This window comes from Aotus nancymaae, unplaced genomic scaffold (assembly GCF_030222135.1).
Source record: "Aotus nancymaae isolate 86718 unplaced genomic scaffold, 86718_ANA_hifiasm-v0.15.2.pri h1tg000012l, whole genome shotgun sequence".
In the NCBI taxonomy this organism is placed as follows: Eukaryota; Metazoa; Chordata; class Mammalia; order Primates; family Aotidae; genus Aotus; species Aotus nancymaae.
The window spans coordinates 26095092-26116730 of NW_026988423.1; the positions used below are offsets into that span (position 1 = coordinate 26095092).

The following is a 21639-nucleotide window of genomic DNA, read 5'->3' on the forward strand; positions in this document are numbered from 1 at the left end:
CAAGCATCGTTGACAAAGACGTATTTCTTTGAAATCCCAGTGAAAAGAACAAAGAATTGAGAGGGGAGGGTGGCTCAGTGGCTCCTTTCCTTTAATCCCTCTGCCTGATTTCCTTTAAACTTAGGCCGATTTCTTAGAGATTTTTCAACACATGCTAATTTACATGGCTAATAGGATGTGTAGTCATTGGCTAGTGAGAGTTAATGCTCTACGAAAAGCAGTAATTAAGCTTCTAGCTGTCAGTAAGTAGCTTAACTCTCAGCCTTTGGGAAAATCTTCCCCTTGATTTGATGTGTTGGAGCCAGATGCTGAAATGGTGGGCTTGCTCATTTAAGAGTTGATTACTTAACAGGACTTGTCTTGCAACTGTATCGCATTCAGTCTTTATCACCCTGGTTGTAAAGGAAAACACCAGGCCCAGCCAAGGGCAGGTGGGGCTCTTATTTCTGGGAGGCTACTAGCTTGCTTTCCTGATGGCGCCATTCCCTTATTGACTCAGGCTCTGTTGAAGACCTTTGCTAACTGGGAGGTTGCTCTTTGTCACTGCTAACCTTAGAGACTGAAATCAGAGGTAATGTTTTCCTTCAGGTTCTCATATACTTCTATAATTGGTAGCGGGCCAGGTGGAAATAGGTCAACCTTCTTGGTAGGATTTTAGGGTCAAGAGAGGACCTCCCCAGCAGGAAAAGCAGGGAGTAAGGACAGAATGAGCAGAGAGATGTGGGTGGCTAGAGGCCAGAGGCATTTCCAGTTACATACCTTGCAAACGTTCTGAAAAATCACTAGCCTACGGCAGTTTTTCTTGTCAGGCTATTTGCATTGACCCATAGACATCGGTTCATTGCCTTCCTGCCTTGCCTGTCTCTTTCTCTTTCTCTTAGACACAGATACACAAACATGTATAGCAGCCCAGAAACACAAGCATCCTTGAATGGCTTTGGGGTTAGGGTGATGGGAACACAGATGAGAAATCAGGCCCAAGCATTGATACCTTGTGACATCAGTTGGACAGTCTTGAGTTTTCAGTATCGTCTAAAACCTTGTCTTCAGTTCTCCAGTGTTTATAGGCCTTTTCTGCCTTAGTTCCTTGGGCCTGGGGTTATTGTGTGATTTTGATTTTGAACTCTAAAACACACTGACTGACTGCCTGGTTTGTCCTCCTTTTTGTGTGAACTAGGGCAGGATGGATAGCTGTTATGCATTTCTCTTAACTGGGTTATTCCTAGATGTCACCGCTGAGAGTTTAAGTTATATTCTAGCTGGGCCAGGTGTGGTGGCTCATGGCCTGTAATTCCAGCAATTTGGGAGGCTGAGATGGGCGGATCACTTGAGGTCAGTAGTTCGAGACCAGCCTGGTCAACATGGTGAAACCCTGTCTCTACTAAAAATACAAAAATTAGGGTGGCGTGTTGGTGCATGCATGTAATCCCATGTACTCGGGAGGCTGAGGCAGGAGAATTGCTTAAACTTAGGAGATGGAGGTTGCAGTGAGATGAGATCACGCCACTACACTCCAACCTGGGCAACACTGCAAGACTCCATCTCATAAAAAAAAGAAAAAAGAAAGTTATATTCCAGCTGGAGCTTTCTGTGCCCTCCATTCCAATCTAACAGCTATGTCTGTTCTCCAGGTGTAGTTGATTTACAGAGTGCCTGTGGTTTTTAATTAAATCTGGCCACTGGTAAGATTAGGGGTCATATTTGTTTTGATTTCATTCATACAGTACCCAGTGCCTTGCACAATGTTTGGTGCACAGCAGATGCGCAATAGAGTTGAATGAACGCCATGTTTGCCCACCTAATTTGAAAAGTAGTCAATTTTTAGAAATTTGGTGGGAGAGTATTAAATTATTGGTACTTTTATAGAGGTATTAAATTATTGGTACTTTTCAGAAATTTGGTGGGAGAGGTATTAAATTATTGGTACTTTTAAGTAAGTCTTAACTTCCTGTATGGCTTATTTATATGCTGTTGGTGGCAAAATTGTAGTTATGTGTTGGCTTCTTCTCCTGTGCATGGATGAGCTACCAGATTCCAAGGTCAGTGGTGTTATGAGAGGATGTAGGTAAGATGAGTTAGGTCACCACTGGGAGGTGTTTCCCAAATTGTAGTCTTAGGAGTACCCACGTCAGCATCAGGCAAGGACAGCTATTACAAGTGCAGATTCAGGGCTCAAATGCACTTTTCCCCAGAGCATCCCAAGGATGCCTAAGAATCACCAGTTTGAGAAACTCTGACCTGAGCCTTCTACAGGCAGATGCTTCAGGTGATAGAGTTATACTGTCTAGGGATTACTTCTCAAAGGATGGATTGATGAGAAAAGAAAAGAAACACAACTGGCTGTGGATAGCACATACAATATATACTTTCCTCCAAGAAGTCTTATTACATCAGACTTCTAAACTACAAGGATAAACAAAGTCGGCCTTGGTCAGATAACCCTCCCAGTAGGAGTGTTGAAGCCTACAAGTGTAACTTTTTATCTGGGGTCTGCCTGTCTCTAAGGCTTCGTGGGCTTGGGGAATTCCAGCTGGCTTTAATGTTAAATGAATTCACATCAAATTGGGAAAATCAAAGAACTGATTAAAACTACGGAAAGTTGGTTTTGCATGATTAACTCTTTTGCTTCCTTCTAGCACCATGAATGATTACAGTCCTTTGTAAGTTACTGTTTCAGCCACCTGGCTTCTGGACTGGAGCAGTCTCCAGGTCTACTCTGTTGGCCTGCCTCTGTCTTTGTAATGTGCTTTGTATTTGTTGCCTTTGAGTTGTCTTGTTTAATTTTTATTCCTTGCTTTTTGACATAAAGTTCGCTTATTTGTCTTAATAGTCTACATCAAAATGATAGAGCCATTAAAGAAACAGTGAGGTACTCTGTGATTTGTTAATTTGTTAGTATGCAACTGTTCGGATCTTTCATTTGATAACAGTAATTGCTGAAAAGGTTGAGGTGGGTCAGGGTTAGCTACTCCCCTACAACCTCACAACCTCCCTATTAGATTGAGATCATCATGCAAGCCAGGCTCAGATATTTCTTGCACAAATGTGTATCAGTAAGCAAAGGCATGATCTGTGGACTTGAAGTCTCTTCTCTGTCCTTAAGGTGATGCAGCCATGCATGCCTTACATGCTGCAGACGCTGTGTTCTAGAGTGCATGCTAGGAAACTATGGCCCACAACCTGTTTTTGTAAATGAAGTTTTAGTGGGACACAGCTATACTCATTGCTTATGCGTGGCTAAGGTTGCTTTCATGCTCCAGTGGCAGAGTTGCATAGCTAACTCTGCAGAGGCAATATGGCTCCAAAAGCCTAAAATATCTATTATCTGGACCTTTACAGATAGTTGTCTGACTACCTGTAGTTGCTGACTATGCTGATAGTTGTCTGTTACCCCTTCTATTCAAGTCGTCTGTTTTTAAGTTGGGTTCTTTTTTCTTGTTAAGTTATAGTAGTTCTTTATTCCGTATATTCTCTATATACAAGTTACATGATTCACAAATCTTTTCTGCCATTCCATGGTTTATCTTTTTACTTGATTTTCTTTTTCAGCACTAAAGTTTTTATTTTTATTTTATTCTTTTGAGTTGGGAGTCTTACTCTGTCACCCAGGCTGGAGTGCAGTGGAGCAATCATGGCTCACTGCAGCCATGATCTCCCTGTGCTCAAGCAATCCTCCTACCTCAGCCTCTCAAGTAGCTAGGACCACAGGTGTGCCACCACACCTGCTAATTTTTAAAATTTTTGTAGAGATGGGGTTTCATCATATTGCCCAGACTGGTTTCAAACTCCTGGGCTCAAGCAATCCTCCCACCTTGGCCTCCCAAAATGTTGGGATTATGGGCACAAGCCACCATGCCCAGCCATGGTTTTAAGTTTGATGAAGTTCAGCTTATCAATTTTTTCTTTTGTTGCCTGTGCTATTGTTATATCATAATCTGAGGTCATGAAGATGTACTTTCCTTTCCTTTAAGAGTCATGTAGTTTTAGCTCTTACAGTCTATGATTCATTTCATTTTCCATTAATTTTTATATCTAATATGAGTTATTTACCTTTGTTCTTTTGCATGTGGATAACCAGTTATCCCAGCGCCATTTGTTGAAAAGGCTATGCTTTTCCCTTGGCACATTGGTTGAAAATTAGTTTCTCATAAACATGAGAATTTATTTCTAGACTCTTATTTATTTTTGAGAGGGAGTCTTGCTCTGTCACCCAGGCAAAGTGCAGTGGTGCAATCTCTGCTCACTGCAACCTCTGCCTCCCAGGTTCAAGCAGTTCTCCTGCTTCAGCCTCCTGAGTAGCTGGGATACAGGCATGTACCACCATACCTGCCTAATTTTTGTATTTTTAGTAGAGATGGGGTTTCACCATGTTGGTCAGGCTGGTCTCAAACTCCTGACCTCAGATGATCTGCCCATCTCGGCCTCCCAAAGTGCTGGGATTACAGGAGTGAGCCACCATGCCCAGCATATTTCTGGACTCTTTCTCCTTTTTTTTTTTTTTTTTTTTTTTTGAGACAGGGTTTTGCTGTCAGGCTGGAATGTGGTGGCATGGTCATGGCTTACTGCAGCTTTGAACTCTCAGGCTCAATGGTCCTCCCACCCCAGCCTCCTGAGTAGCTGCAACTACAGGCATGCACCACTGTGCTGGGCTAATTTTTTGAAGAGACAGGGTCTCACTGTGTTGCCCAGGACACTGCATCTGGCCTGTTTCTGGAATCTTAATTCTGTTTTTTGAATCTATATGTCTATCCCTATACTAGCATCACACTGTCTTGATTACTGTAATTCTGTAATAAGTTTTGAATTTGGAAAACTTGAACTCTTGAAATCTTTTTTAAGACTGTATTAGCTATTTTGGGTTCCTTGTGTTTCCATGTGTATTTTAAAATTAGTTTGTCAATTTTTTTGCCACAAAAAGAAAAAACCACAGATGGGATTTTGATAGAGATTGATTCAATACAATTTGGGGGATATTACCATCTTAATATATTATATTTTCCAATGCATGGACAAAGGATATTCTTCCGTTTGTTTAGGTTTTCTTTAATTTCTTTCAACTGGTTTTTCTGGTTTTCAGTGTACAAGTCCTGGACTTCTTTAGTTAAAAATTTTTCCTGGACAGGTGTGGTGGCTCACGCCTATAATCCCAGCACTTTGGGGGAGGCCAAGTGGGGTGGATCACGAGGTCAGGAGTTCTAGACCAGCCTGGCCAAGATGGTGAAACCCTGTCTCTACTAAAAATACAAAAATTAGCTGGACATGGTGGTGTGCACCTGTAGTCCCAGCTACTCGGGAGGCTGAGGCAGAAGAATCTCCTGAACCCAGGAGACGGAGGTTGCAGTTCAGCCTGGACAACAGAATGAGACTGCTGTATAAAAAAAAAACAAAAACAGAAACAAAAAAACCTAAGTGTTCTTTTTGGCTCCCCTGTAAATGATTCTTTTCTTAATTTTATTTTCAGATTGTTCATTGCTAGTGTATAGAAACATGATCGATTTTCATATTATCGATCTTATATTCTGCAACCTTGCTGAGCTTTATTAGTTCTAACTTTTTCAGTGTGTGGATTCCTTAGGATTTTCTGTATACAAGATGATGTTGTCTGCTAAAAGAGACAACATCATCCTTTAATTCTTCCTTTCTAATCTGGAGGCCTTTTATCTCTCTCTCTCTCTCTTTTTTTTTTTTGCCTAACTGCTTTGGCTAGAAACTCTAGTAAAATGTTGACTAGGAGTGGAGACGAGGCATCCTTGTCTTATTCCTGATCTTAGGGGAAAAGCATTCAGTCTTATACCATTAAGTATGATTTTTAACTGTGGGGTTTTTATAGATGCCCTTTATCAATTTGAGGAACATTCTCTTCTATTTCTAAGTTGAGTGTTTTTATCATGAAAAAGTCTGGGATTTGATCAGAGCTTTTTCTGTGTTAGTTGTGATGATCTTATGTTTCTTTTTTTCCTCCTTTAATCTATTAACATTGAATATTACACTGATGGATCTTTTTCATATGTTAAACCAATGCACATTTTTTGGAATGAATTCCACTTACTCTTGGTTTATAATCATTTTTATCCTTTAATTTGTTTGGCAGAATGCACTGTCTTTGTGGGAAGTTTTCTGGTTACTAATTCAGTGTTTTTAGATTTTAAAATTTCTCTTTGGTTCAGTTTCAGCAGTTTGTATCTTTCTAGTAATTTGTTCATTTAATCTACGTTATTTAATTTTTAATTATTCATTATGTTCACACTGATCTTTCTTATTTCTGTGAGGTTGTTAATGATGTTTCTTCTTTCTTAATTTTAGTCATTTGAGTCTTCTCTCTTTCTTGATAAGTCTAGCTTGTAGTCTAGTTTATTAAGTTTTGTTAATCTTTTTAAATAATCAGCCTATTACTTAATTTTATTATTTTTCTCTTCTCTTTTTTATTTATTCCTGCTCTAATCTTTATTATTTCTTTCATTTTGCTTGCTTTGGGCTTAGTTTGCTCTTATGTTTCTATGTTCTTAAGGTGAATAGTCAGGTTATTGATATGATATTTTTCTTCTTTTTTAATATAAGTGATTACAAATATACATTTCCGTCTAATCACTGCTTTAGCTGCATTTCATATACTTATGTTTTCATTTTCATTCATCTTAAAGTATTTTCTAATTATTCTTGTGTTTCCTTTTGACACATCGATGATTTATATGTGTTGTTTAATTTCAATGTATTTGTGAATTTCCTTCTCTTTTTGGTTTCTCATTTTATTCCATTATGATCACAGAATGTACTTTATATGGTTTCAGTTCTTTTAAATATATTGAGGCTTGTTTTAATACTTAACATCTGTTCCATCCTTGAGAACGTTGCTGAACATGTGAAACAAAACATGTGCTTTAAGAAGAATGTGTATTCTGTGGTTGTTGTGTATTGTGTTCTGTAAATCTTTATTAAATCTACTTGGTTGATGATGATGTTCAACTTATCTTTTTCCTTTTCTGCCTTGTTCTATACTGAAGGTGGGAAAATCTTTAATTGTTGAAATCTCTAGCTATTATCATCTTGAATTATTTATTTATTTCTTCAATTCTAGCTTTGGAGTTCTGTTGTGAGATGCGTATATATTTATGATTGTTAATTCTTCTAGATTGACACTTTTATCATTAGATGTCCTTCTTTGTCTCTAGTAACTATTTTTTGTCTTAAATTCTATTTTGCCTATTATTATAGCTGTTCTTCTTTTCTTCTGGGTACAGTTAACATAGTGTATTAGTCTATTTTCGTGCTGCTGAAAAAGACATACCTGAGACTGCAATTTACGAAAAAAGGTTTATAATGGACTTACAGTTCCACATGGGCAGGGAAGCCTCACAATCATGGCGGAAGGCAAGGAGGAGCAAGTCATGTCTTACATGGATGGCAGCAGGCAAAGAGAGTCTGTGCAGGGAAACTCCCCCTTTTTAAAACCACCAGATCTCATTAGACTTATTCAATATCATGAGAACAGTGATAACACTATCATGGGAAAGACCTGCCCCATGATTCAATTACCTCCCACCTGGTCCCTCCCACAACGTGTGGGAATTCAAGATGAGATTTGGGTGGGAACACAGCCAAACCACATCACATGGCATATCATTTTTCATCCTTTTAGTTTCAATCTGTTTGTATCTTTGAATCCTTGTAAATGGCATATGGTTGTGTCGGGTCTTTTATGCCTTCTTTTAATATCTGTCTTTTGATTAGAGTGTTTAATTTACTTATATTTAATGTAATTATTAAAAGTTAGACTACATATCATATCTGCTATTTTGCTAGTTGCTTTCTATATTCCTTGTAGTTTTTTTTTTTTTTTTTTTGGTTCCTCCATTACTTCATTACTGCCTTCTTTTATATTAAGTGCAGATTTTGTAGGCTAACACTTAAATTCCCCTGTACTTCCTTTTACTAAATTTTTCCCAGATATTTTCTTAATCTGTTCTTCAGGGATTACAATAAATATCTTAATTTATGAAATCTAATTTGGATTAATAACAATTTAACTTCAGTAGTGTACAAAATCCTTGTCATTATATAGCTTTATTGCCTTCCTGCCTTTGTGCTATTATTGTCTCATCTTTATACACTTTAAGCCCATCAGCACAGTTTTAGTCTTATTGAGGTCTCCTTATATGTGATGAGTCATTTTTCTTTTGCTGTTTTCCAACGTTCTTTATCTTGGGCTTTCAACAGTTTTACTATGGTGTGTCTAGGTATGGGCCTCTGAGTTTATCCCTTTAGGAATTCACTGAGCTTACTAGATTTATGTTTTTCATCTAATTTGGGGAGTTTTTGGTCATGATTTCTTCAAATAGTCTTTCTCCTTTGTTCTCTTATCTCGGTGACTTCGGTAATGTGTATGTCAGGACACTTGATGGTGTTTCCTGAGTCTTTTAGGCTCTATTTGTTTTTAACATTTTTTTTTTTTTTGTCAGACTAAGACATCACAATTGACATGTCTTAAGGTTCACTGCTTTTTTATTCTTCTGGTTCAGATCTGCTGTTGAATCCCTCTACTGAATTTTTCTTTTATTATACTTTTGAACTCCCAAATTTCTATTTGCATTTTTTAAAATCTTTTTTTATTTCTTTCTTTCTTTTTTTTTTTTTCTTAAAGAAAGAAAAAAAGAATGAAGAAGAGGAGGAAAAAGGAAGAGAAAGAGAGAGAGAGAATGGGAGTATTGCTTTCTTGCCCAGGCTAGAATGCAATTTAGTAATGAGTTTGGAAAACCTCTTTTATACCGATAATTATCCTTAATGATGTAGTCAGGAAGAAATAAGGGAAGAAAATAACAAACAAACAGCCAACCAATATTTCATTTAAACCTATGAAATGCTATGCGATTACTGAGGAGTGATTTACTTCCAATTATGTAGTCACTTTTGGAATAGGTGTGAGGTGGTAATGTATGTTTTGTGTATTTGAAGTGGAGAGTTCTATAAATGTTTATTTAGTTTACTTGTTCCAGGTCTGAGTTCAAGTCCTGAATGTCCTTGTTAATTTTCTGTCTCGTTGATCTGTAGAATCGTTAGCTCTTCTTGTTACATTAATCCTTTTGCCATTACGTAATGTCCTTCTTTGCCTCTTTTGATCTTTGTTGCTTTAAAGTCTACTTTATCAGAGGCGAGAATTCCATCTCCTGCTTTTTGTTTATTTGTTTATTTTTACTCTCTGGTTGGTTGGTAAATCTTCCTCCTTCTCTTTGTTTTGAGTCTTTGTGTATTGTTGCATGTAAGATGAGTCTGGATGCAGCATACTGATGGGTTTTGACTTTTTATCCAATTAGAATATATATAAGTTTAATACTGGTATTTGATGCTAGCTGGCTGTTTTGCCCATTAATTGATGTAAATTTTTCATTGTGTTAATGTTCTTGCTTTTTGATATATTTTTGGAAAGGCTGATATTGGTTGTTCCTTTATATGTATAGTGCTTCTTTCAGAAGCTCTTGTAAAGCAGGCCTGGTGGTGGTGAGGTCTCTTAAGTACTTGTTTGTTCGCAAAAGATTTAATTTTTCCTTCGCTCATAAAGCTTAGTTTGGCTGGATAGGAAATTCTGGCTTGAAAGTTCTTTTCTTTAAGGATGTTAAATATTGGTCCCCACTCTTTTCTAGCTTGTAGGGTTTCTGCTGAGAGATCTGCTGTAAGTCTGATAGGTTTCCCTTTATGGGTAACCTGACCTTTCTCTCTGGCTGCTCTTAATATTTTCTCCTTCATTTCAACCCTAATAAATCTGGCAATTATGTGCCTTGGGGTTGGTCTTCTTGAAGAATATCTTTGCGGTGTTCTTTGTATTACCTGGAGTTGAATATTACCCTGCCTTGCTAGGTTGGGAAAGTTTTCCTGAATGATATCCTGAAGAGTATTTTCCAACTTGGATTCATTCTCTTCATTACATTCAGGTACACCTATCAAACGTAAATTAGGTCTTTTCACATAGTCCCATATTTCCTGGAGACTTTGCTCATTCCTTTTCATCCTTATTTCTCCAATCTTGTCTTCCCGTTTCATTTCACTGAGCTGGTCCTCGACTTCTGATATCCTCTCTTCTGCTTGATCAATTCGACTGTTTAAACTTGTGCATACTTCGCGAAGTTCTCGTGTTGTGTTTTTCAGCTCCATCAATTCACTTATGTTCCTCTCTAAATTGTCCATTCTCGTTAGCATTTCGTCAAACCTTTTTTCAAGGTTCTTAGTTTCTTTGCATTGGGTTAGAAGAAGTTCTTTTAATTCACGGAAGTTTCTTATCACCCACATTTTGAAACCTGCTTCTGTTACTGGAACACACTCGTTCTCCATTAAGCCTTGTTCCGTTACTGATGAGGAATTGCGATCCCCTGTAGAGGGAGAGGCACTCTGATTTTGAGTATTCTCTGCCTTTTTAGGCTGCTTTCTTCCCTTCATTATATATTTATCCCTCTGTCGTCTTTGTAATTACCGACTTTCTAACTAGGTCTCTGAGCAGACGTCCAACTAGTTGATTCCCAGCGCTGAAATCTGAGCAATCCACTGTGCCGGCCAAAACAGCAGTGTTAAGATTGATGGTGCTTTTCTGCCCAGGAATCTCCGGACTCTGCACCAAGAACTGCTGCTCTAAGGCGCCAACTATACCGCCGCACCGGCCACAAGAGTCGCCCTGGCGACCCGTGGGACTCCTCCACTGGGAATCTCTTGGTCCATGAGCAACAAATATTCGTCTGAAAGTGTGGCATCCTCTCATTCTCTGCGCTTTCGCTGGGAGCTAGGTGCCCGAGCTGCTAGTGATCAGCCATCTTGGATCTCTCTCTAATTTTTTTTTTTATTTCTTTATTGATATTCTCTATTTGAGGAGGCATTCTTCTCATACTGTACTTTCATACCTTATATATAATTTCTTTTAGTCCTTTGAACATATTTATGTAGCTTATTTAAATTTTGTTTTTATTTACTCTAATGTATGAGCTTTTAAGGACAATTTCTACTGAATATTCTTTTTACTGTGTATAGGCTGTACTTTGCCGTTTCTTTGCTTCTCTCTTGAATTTTTTGTTGAAAACTGGACATTTTAAATGGCGTGGCCGCTCTGCACCACTGACACCCCCTCCTTATGATTTTTTGTTGTTGCTATTTGTTGTTGTTGTTATTGTTGTTCAGGGAGTTTCCTGTACTGCGGTAAAGTTTGTGTTCTTTATTGTTATCACTACCGAAGGATCTCATAATTTAGCTTATTGGTCAGCTAATGATATGACAGAGATTTTCGTAAAACCTTTGAACCAGTAAGTCCCTCGGCCTTTGCTAATGGCCTCTGGGTGCGTGTTGGGGTATACCTTCGATGCTTTGGCAGGCAGTTTACAACTCTGTCCTAGCCTTCACTTCCTGCTTATGTAGAGCTTCAAGATTCGCTGGAGGTAAGAGATTAGGCCCTGTTCACTTCTTTCTTGAGCATACTCACAGCTCTTATGTGCTTGACCTTGTAGAATCCCAGGAATATTCTAGAGCCTATTAAAGGGCATCTTCTTCCCCCGTTTTTTCTTTTAAGCTTTTTAGTTAGCCTCTTTTTATTCCCAATTGGTAATACTGCCTTCAGCAGTTATGATGATACACATTTGCTAGTTTTTATTCACTGTTTTCAGTAAATACCTTGGCTGGTTATAAGGCTGTTTATGCGATGAACTGCATCAGGCTATGTAAAGACAAGAGCTGATAATGCAGCATTCCTGTGAGACCCCAGACAGGTCAGGCTTTTTGGGAACTCCAGACCTATTCTGTCCTCTCCAGTGGCTACTAGGCTGCTGTTTTTCACAGCTATCATAGATGTGAGGCTGTGGGTTTCCAAGGCTACCAGAACTAGAGAGAGGGGGATGGGATTAGGGCAAATGAAAACAACACAAAGCTGACTATTTTTGCCAAGATTCAGCCATTGTTCTTGAATAAATGTGCCTTGGATTTTTGCGAGCCTTTATTTCATTTGCAGAATTCTGAAAAAGTTGATCTTTAGGATTTTTGTCAGTGTTTTTCTTGGTTTTATGAATGAGTGTATTTTTGGAGTTCCTGGAAATGCTTCCAATTAATATTAACTTTGTAAACTTTATTATAGGCATTTTCCAACCTACATGAAAGAACAGTTAATGCTGATATGCCCTCCCTATGTACCCTCATCCAGCTTCAATATTACTTACCGACATTTGCCAACCTCTCCTTAGCTGTCTACCCACTAGTTTTTTACCCCATGGAATATCCCAGATGCCAGATTTTAGCTATGCTTTATTTATGATTTTTTTTTTTTTGAACAACATTAACGTGGATGAGGATGTTTTGCTGAAACTTTGTTGCGGCTCCAAGGGAGGATGTGACCCATGGCTCTGGTGCTTCTGAACTAGTGGTCCTGTGTTTCCACATGGCTCAGTTCTTTATCCATTTTCTCTAGCTGAGCTGCCATGAAACTTTCAGTGGTATAGCTCATTGTAATATCCTTTGGCCTTTACTTGATAATAATGTCCTTTATTTAGTTCCTTTCTCCTTTTTTCTCCTTGATCCCCCTTTTCTTTTTGCTCCTGACACAATCTCAAATATAAATGGAAATTCAGGTTATTCAGATACCTAGTTGAATTTATTTTTAATTATCAGAAATGAAAGCACAAAATTAAAAAAATATTCAATATTCTTATAAATTCTCAGACTCTCTAAGATTGACTTAGATTAAAACATCTAAATCTTTCCTGGTAGCTGATGAAGGTATGTGTGTTTGTGGATGTATTAGCTGGTATAACCTTTCAGGAGGGCCATTTCATGATAGCTATGACAAATAAAAATTTTGACTTAAGAATTCTTCTAAGAATGCATCCTACAAATAGTATTGTGTAGTGCTGAAAAAGTAATAAATACATACATATGTGTGTGTGTTTGTGTTTAAAAATGTTCTTGGAAATAACCAAAATGCCCACTAATAGCTGTTAGGTGGATAGAGGTCTAAGATACATTGCTAATGATAAAATTTTAAATTGTAGGACAGTAAGATACAGTGTTAATGGAAAAAGTTAAGTTATGCAACAGCATTTATACCATGATCCAAATTATATGCAAAAAATTAAATTGCCTGTGTCAGTTTAGAATTGTGTTAGGTTGCTGGTAAGAGACTAAAAATAAAAGTTTAAACTTGGTTAAAACTTAACCAAGTTTCGAGTTTAGTTTTCTCTTCCTTGCTGCCTGGAGGTAGGCAGTCTCGGGCTGGTATGTTGGTGTCCTGATGTTCTTGGGGACCCAGATATCTATCTTTGCATTCCACCATCCTAACTAACGATTTCCATTCTCAAGGTTACCTCATGGTTCATGATGTCCACACTAGCCTTCAAGTCCTTATTGCCGTTAGGAAGAATAAGGAAAGACAGCAAGTAGAACTTCTTCCTACCAATTCCATCTATTTAAGCAGCCTTCCTAGAAATCCAACAGAAAAACTTCTGTTTTTATCTCATTGACAAGTACTTAGTCACGTGACTATCCATAGCTGGAAAAGTGGTAGAGAAGTGCAGTCTTTTATTCTGTGTGGTGTCAGGGTCCTACTGCTTGGGAGAAAAGGGATAATGGATGTTGGGGGTAGGTGTAGCAGTGTCTGTCACTTTGTAAGTATGCTTGTGTGTGGAGGCACAGTACATTTCTGAAAGGATGCACAAGAGCTATTGGCCACTGAGCACTCTGCAGGGTAGAGTGGGAGGAGGGATGTGGGGGTCAGAGCAGAGCTTCTGCATTTACCTTATACCCATCTGTGCTGTTGGATGTTTTCCATGAGTATGTTTTACTTTTATTATAATAGTGATAAAACGCAAATCATCCCAAAACCTATGGTTTATTAAGAAAAATCACAGAGCCTTACATCTTAGAATCACTAGTGTGCCACAGTTTAATTGTTAATATATTTCTTGGTGGCAGTAAAACAATACAATAACTCTTTAAAAATTCATTAAGAATGAACCTGAATTGTCCAGGTTTAGGAATAATTCTTCAAGAAGGTAGTGGAATCAATGCATTTTGAGATTTTTTGATGATCGTAGTATTCTGTGATTTTTACATTTATGAGGTAAGACTGATCTACGAAATATATTCTTAATTCTCAGGCCTCCTAACGGCACTCATTAAGTATTTTTAACTAATGATAGGCCTTAGTGTCATGGAGAAATCACTCTTTTTAAAGTTATACTCACAGTTGGAAGTATTAAAAAGCATAAAAATGTGTATTTCATTGATATGTTCCTATATATATTCATAAAGATATATGTTTATAGGCTGACTTAACTAATCATCTGACACAGCCATAACATTTTATCAGCTTAATGAAGGCTTTTGGAATTTACATGTAACAACTTTTCTGGGAACTGTTTTCTCATTCAGTTAATACGCTTTTACAGTTTTTATAGAGCTGTCATTTCCTATGGCCCCATGTTTAGTATAAGCTATTAATATGGTTTTCAGGTTTCTATTTTGGTGGGCAATCTTTTGTACCTCTCTACCTGATTTCTTTAAAACAAACTACTTTTAACCATTTATTCAGTGGTGGTTTGAATATGTCTGCTACTGAAATGAATTAAAAGTAACACTGTTTTTTTAGCTGATTCCTCACAGTATTTATGGGGCATGTATGAGAACAGGGTACTGAGTTGTTATATTACAGATAAAATTATTTGATATGTTCCTTACTCCATAGGGAGTTAATATTTATAATAAACAGCATCCTAGTCAAGGCTAAGTGAAGCCAATGTAATCCCTCTGGCTGGGAATCCCAATATCTCAATAAGCTTAGCAGTCATTTGTATGATTATGTCCACATGAGTGTATGCCTCTTGTGTCTTTCCTGATAGATATGTACCATTTGCCTTCAGTTTCTGGCCATGTTCTTTTAGAGCTGGAAGAAACCACACAGAGTCTTTTTAAGAGTTCTTTTTTTTTTTTTTGTAATTGCATTTGGGCTCTGGGGTACATGTGCACATCCTGCATCCTGCAGGATTGTTGCATAGGTGCATACATACATGCTATGGTGGTTTGCTGTTTCCATCCCCCAAGCCCCCACCTAGCTGTTCTTATCCTTTGTTGAGTTGTGGACTTTCTTGAGAATCTGATAAATCGTATGGACCTTCCATAGCAAAATAAATGAGTGCATATATTTTAAAAATCTGCATATATGTTTACAGGGTTGCTGAACCATTTAAACCCATCTACAGGGAAGTTGATCCAAATAAGTTTCTCCTTTTATAGATGAATAAACTGAAAGCTAGAGAGATTTTTGTCATTTTCTCAGTTGGTAAAGCTAGCTCTTAATCTAATGTTTTTATATACATTTCCAAGATTCTTACTGTGACTGAAAAATCTCTAAAATGCAATGTGATGTGGTCAACATCATGTTGAATACTCTACCAATGAATATATATTCTAGTTTCCTCAATGAGATTGTTCAGAGATGGAAAACCAGAATTAATGAAGATCCTCTCAAGTCTTAGTGCAAATTAAAGCCTTTGACTAGAGCATCTTTGTAATCTAAAAATAAGAGTAGAAAGAAGAAAATAACATGTTTTGTGTGCATAGTGTGTGGCTGATCTCACCCTTCAGTGATTTGGGGGCTGTAGGCTCCTCCCTGCCTGTTTTTTCAGCCTCATCACACAATCCTTTTCTATCTCTTACTCTGCCGAAGTGTTGGCAACCTCCAAAACCCTCTTCTAGTCCAAGTTCCACCATCATACCATTTCCTTCCTTATCTAATATCCATGGAATATCTAGTGTGTGTTGCACACCAGGTATCTAAGATGAAGCAGTACAACCCAAGCTGCCCAGTGATGGAAGACATTGCAAAAATAAGAATTTGCAATCACAGTCTCTATTTTGTGATTCCAGTAGAACTGGAAGAATCTTACTTTTCTATTTTTATTTCTGCTTCTTTTGAATGACTGTAATGTGGCACAATTAATTTTTTTTCTCCTCTTCCTTGGCAGCATCTCTTGGGCAGTCAACAGCAGTCTTCTGTCCAGCTCTGGGTCTCCTTTGGCCGGAAGCCCATGCGAGCAGCCCAGTTTGTCACAAGACATCCTATTAATGTGAGTGGGATCTGCTTGAGGATGGGAAGAAGTATCATTGTCTTTATGCAGAGGTCAGAGGAAGGGTGCTGCAGGGATGACCTGCCACGGTGGATATTTTATGGAGCCTCCCTGGAGTCACTTTACAGAGAAGTCTCTAAAGAGAGCAGTCGTGCTTTGGGCATCGTGGTCTGTGTTTCCCACTTCAGTGAAGCAGAGCTGATCGAGAATCTCATTTCCTTTATGTGGAGCGGCACTGGCAGAGAGAGGTTGGAGCCAGAGTCAGTGCCATCTGAGCAGTGTGCCAGTACTGAAGCAATGGGAAGTTTGTGCATGATGGGAATTTTTTTTATTAAGTACCTGCTGTATTGTTTGCAGGGGGTGAGTTCCAGTAGGGGTTAGGATTTGGGTCCCACCTTTTAGGAACAGGTTGGAGAGACTAAGAACTGGTCAGCAGAAGAAACCAGACATGAGCAAGTGCTTAAATGTGCAGCTTTATAACATGAAGATCAATAGGAAAGGTCTGCATGGAATGGGGTCATTAGAGGAGGTCCTTCACAGGGAGGAGGTCACATTGAAAGGTCTTGACATTGGCAATTGGTTTGGTGGAAGGTAAGTAGCTCACTAATGGGATGATATGGAGAACAATCTTGCCAGTTCTTTGCTAGTTTCTGTGGATTCCGTCTTCCTTTGGTCACCTTAGGGAAAATAAAGGAAAGTGCACTAATCTGTATTCTACTTTGTACGAATGAAAGGTCTCATGGGTAAATGAGGGAGACACTATTAACAGAAAGAGATTTGTAGGTCATTTGCGGAGTGCGGTGGCCCACTAATTTGTGCCCCATTTGCCAGTAAGGGGTCCACTAAGTTGCAGATAAGCCTCAGGTTCTCCAAAGGGAACGTTGCCAAAGTGTCTTTGCCAAGGTTAGGGAGCTTACTGTGGGTTTTAGGCCCACATTTGTCACTAGGACATTTGAAAGTCATTGCTTCCATGTGTATAGAAAAATCCCACAGGGCACATTTGTTTTTTGACATATCTTTTTTGACTTTTGATTCCAAAGGAATATTACATCGCAGATGCCTCTGAGGACCAGGTGTTTGTGTGTGTCAGCCACAGTAACAACCGTACCAATTTATACATCTCAGAGGCAGAGGGGCTCAAGTTTTCCTTGTCCTTGGAGAATGTGCTCTATTACAGCCCAGGAGGGGCTGGCAGTGACACCTTGGTGAGGTAAGGAGACCATGAGTCCTTGTCCTGCCTTTTTAAGCCAATGCAACCATTAGCTTCTCTCTGGTTCAGTGGTTTTCAGCATTAGCTGAACATGTGAATTCACCCGGGGAGCTTTCAGAAACCCGACTCCTGGCTCACGTGCCCAGAGATCACCATGGGATGGGTTTGGGGTGTGGCCAGGTAATGAGTATTTTAAGAAGCACCCTAGGTGATTCTTATGTGCAGGCAAGTCTGTAAACTATAGCTCTAGGTAACATTTAGGGTCAGAGCTACTGTGTTAATCACTCCCTGGGGCTCCTTTTGTTCAGTTTTCTGGTTTTGTGGTTTCTGAGCAGTGAAAAACAGCACTTGGAAAATATCAAGTCAGTGAGAGCTGGCATATGCAGCCAGGCCATGGGGCCCTCCCTTCAAGTGGATCAGGTTAATTGATGTCATTACTCTTTTACTTAGAGATATTACAAGCTGTTGTTTTGTAAGGAAAGGCACCAACGTCATTGATCCTTTGTCTGTAAAACATGTGCTTAGAGCTGTTTTGCAGTCCAGTGGTGGGCGATCTCTGAGCACCACACCCATCAAAGGGCCGTGGAGGAGCTGGGGGTTTGGGAGAGATCAGTTGGTTCTTAAGATCCTTTCAGGGGTATTTATTTTGATTTGTTGCTTGACAGACCAGACTTGTGTGACCTGTGTGACTGTGGTTAGAGTCCCCTCTGCTATTGGAAAGAGTCTCCTGTGTGAAGCTGACTGGTCTGGGATGGGGCCTGGCTCTCTGACTATGATAACGAGGTCTGAGGGCATGCCCCTGTGCCCACCGTTTCTGGGCAATTCATTCCATTGTCAGTTTATTCAGAAGTATGTCGCTGCTCTCTGCCAGATAGTGTTCTAGGTATAGCCACAAAATAATATACACAAAAATAAAATATCAGAACAAAGTCTGTCTTTTATAGAGTTTATATTCTCATTGGGGAAGACAGAATATGAGCAAATATGTGATCTGCACGTTGAAAAGAAAAAAAAAGCAAAATCAGGGAATGGGGATTTGCAAGGGTGTTCTGTTATTATATTGGCTGCATCAGGAGGGGGACACTTAAGCAGGTGCCTGAATTATGTGAGGGAAGGAACCAAGCAGGTGCCTGGGTGAGTAGCACTGAAAGCAGGGCAGACAGGAAGCATAGTAACTCTGAGGCTGGCCTGCACTGGTGTTTTAGGAGAAGGAAGGAGGCCAGGGTGGCTGGAAGGGTTGAAGTGAGGGAGACAGAAGGAAGAAATAGAACCGAAGAGAACAGGGCTCATATCCTATAGGGCCTTCAGTGGCTTGTGAAGAACTTTGTTTTCTTCTTCTTCTTTTGTTTTTGAGATGTAGTCTTGCTCTGTTGCCCAGGCTGGAATGTAGTGGCATGATCTTGGCTCACTGCAACCTCTGCCTCCCTGGTTCAAGCGATTCTACTGCCTTAGCCTCCCAGGTAGCTGGGATTATAGGCGTGTGCCACCAGGCCTGGCTAATTTTTGTATTTTTAGTAGAGACAGCATTTCACCATGTTGGCCAGGCTGGTCTCGAACTCCTGACCTCAAGTGATCTGCCTGCCTTGGCCTCCCAGAGTGCTGGGATTACAGGCATGAGCCACTGAACCTGGGCCTGTTGTTTTCTTCTAAATGAGATGGAAGGTTTAGACCAGGAGATGGACATGATCTGATTTAACCTTTTAATTTATCTTCCGTTAAAAAACTGTGAATTGCATTCTATATCAAAAAGAATTTAAAACATAAATGGATAGTGTTATAAATCGATAATTTTAAGTGAGCATGCATGTGGCTTATCTTTTACAGAAGTTATCCTCAATGTTGTGTGGGAATTTGACTACTGTAGGAAACAGGAAGACTAGTTGTGAAAGTACTGTAGAGATCCAGGCCAGTAGGGATGGATGTTGGCTGGACCCAGGATAGTCACACTAGAGATGTTGGAAATGGTCGAACCCTAAAAATATTTTGAAAGTAGAGGCTGGGAGCAGTGGCTTACACCTGTAATCCCAGCACTTTGGGAGGCTGAGGTGGGCAGAGCATGAGGTCAGGTGTTCGAGACCAGTCTGACCAACATGATGAAACCCTGTCTCTACTAAAAATACAAAAATTAGCTGGGCGTGGTGGCACGTATCTGTAATCCCAGCTACTTGGGAGGCTGAGGCAGAAGAATCTCTTGGAACCCGGAAGGTGGAGGTTGCAGTGAGCCAAAATGGTGCCACTGCACTCTAGTCTGGGCGACACAGAGAGATCTGTCTCAAAAAAAAAACAGAAAGAGTAGAACCAATGGGATTTGTTGATGGATGGGATGCGGGTTATTACAGAAGGAGGAATAAAGGGACTGCCGTTGTTTCACTGCAGCTGCTTGTAAAGAGGTGACTGCATAGGGAGTCAGGGAGAGCTGGGCCAGGGACAATATTGGGGGGACATCAGGAGCTTAGTTTGGGACTTACCTGGTTGGAGAGGCCTATTAGATATCCACGTGCCCAGCTTTCTACCTGGTCTCTGATAGTGCTTTTCTACTTCCTGTTTCTTCTCTTTTGGAGGTGCCCGTCTTTTATTCCTTTCCTCCCCTGACATAGACGCATGGATTAATTATTATTTAATGTGTTATAAACCATTCCTGCCATGATTCATTTAGATGCTCAGTTTGTCCTGGTTTGGTCAGTGGCAGATCCTAGCTCCTTCAGGCTGGTTCTTGTGGTTTTTTATTCAAAAAATTATTTATTGGCCAGGTGTGGTGACTAACGCCTGTAATCCCAGCACTCTGGGAGGCCGAGGCTGGTAGATCATGAGGTCAGGAGATTGAGACCCTCCTGGCTAACACGGTGAAACCCTGTCTCTACTAAAAATACAAAAAATTAGCAGGTCTTGGTGGCACGTACCTGTAGTCCCAGCTTCCCTGGGATGCTGAAGCAGGAGACTTGCTTGAATCCAGGAAGTGGAGGTTGTAGTGAGCTGAGATCGTACCACTGCACTTCAGCCTGGGTGAAAGAGCGAGATTCCATCTCAAAAAAAAATTATTTTTTGAGTTGAAATGTACATAACATCAGCTTAACCATTTTAAAGTGGGCAATTCAGTGACATTAGGTACATTTACAATATTGTGGCACCGCCACCTCTGTTTAATTGTATGGCCTTTTCATTTCTCCAAAAGAAAACCCCATACCCATTAAGCCACTTCTCTCCACTGTCCCTTTCTTCCAGCCCCTGGCACCTATCAATCTGATTTCTGTCTATTTTACAGGATGTTTCCTCTAAATGGAATCATACAATAATATGTGACCTTCTGTGTCTGGCTTCTTTCACTTAGCATAATCTTTTCAAGATTCATCCGTGGGTACCATATATCAGTACCTCATTCATTTTTATGGGTAAATAATATTCTTCTTTTTTTAATAGTTAAAATAATGAATCATTATCCCTCAGACCTTTCACTGACTTTTAAATTTTTGTTTTCACCATTGAAAGCCCCTGACTATGGGGTGGAAAAGTCACAACTTACTAAATATTTTCTTATCTTCCTCATTTGTCAGATATTCAGGGTGAATGTTTCATGCTGGGACGAGCTAGAAGCCAGAGCAATTGCCCTTTACAGAGTTATGAAGGCCTCTTCGCCTTGCCTGAGTGCACAGTCTAGTGAAGAAACTGGAAATAGATTCACATCAAGAGTCATAGACCAATGTCCCACTCAGTTTTCTCATTCTTCTCAGATTTTATCTCAAGACTAGAGAGGTTCTGATGTACTCAGTTGAGTGATGTTTAGTCATCTGCATCTCGATCTCAGCCAGATGAAATGGGGTAAAGGTGAATTAGCACATCATGTGGGCCAGCTGGTTTAGAGTAAACTGCTACGTGAAATGAGCCAAGCCTTTGAACTGAATAGGAAAGTGTGGTGTTTGGGAACTGCTTCTAAGTTACTTAGAGAAATGGAGAAAGAGCTCTTACTAGGAAATGACCCTGGCCTTGGTGGGATGTGCCAGTGATCCGAGTGGTGGGATGTGCCAGGTGAGAGTCTCATGGAAAGCACTAGCTAGATATAGGATGCTTTGGAGGAACTAATGTTCTGAGGAGATGTCAGGCCCTCGGGGGCACCTTAGGGAGGGGCACTGACCCTCCCTAAGGTGGGGGTATTGCCAGGGCATGGATTCTGCACTGAGTAGGGCTGCAGGGGACCTGGTGAGCTGCTTGGCAAGGCTTGGCCTGGGGTCCTCTGGGAAGAAGGGGAGAAGTGCCTTGGTGAGGGCCAATGAGGATAAAATGGGAGAAAGTAGACTCTTAGAGAGTACTTAGGGTAGGGCAAATTGTTACAGGGCAGGTCAAGTGGGGGAAAGG

The 21639-nt window shown here is 39.8% G+C and overlaps 1 protein-coding gene across 1 annotated transcript in view; it reads left to right on the top strand.

Annotated features, from left to right (window-relative positions):
- SORL1 (sortilin related receptor 1) overlaps nt 1-21639 on the top strand; it is a 179201-nt gene that overhangs the window by 44046 nt on the left and 113516 nt on the right. Inside the window, exons 7-8 of the mRNA XM_021671207.2 lie at nt 15978-16079; nt 17120-17289. Coding sequence (XP_021526882.2) covers nt 15978-16079; nt 17120-17289 — 272 coding nt within the window. The remainder of the gene's footprint in view (nt 1-15977; nt 16080-17119; nt 17290-21639) is intronic.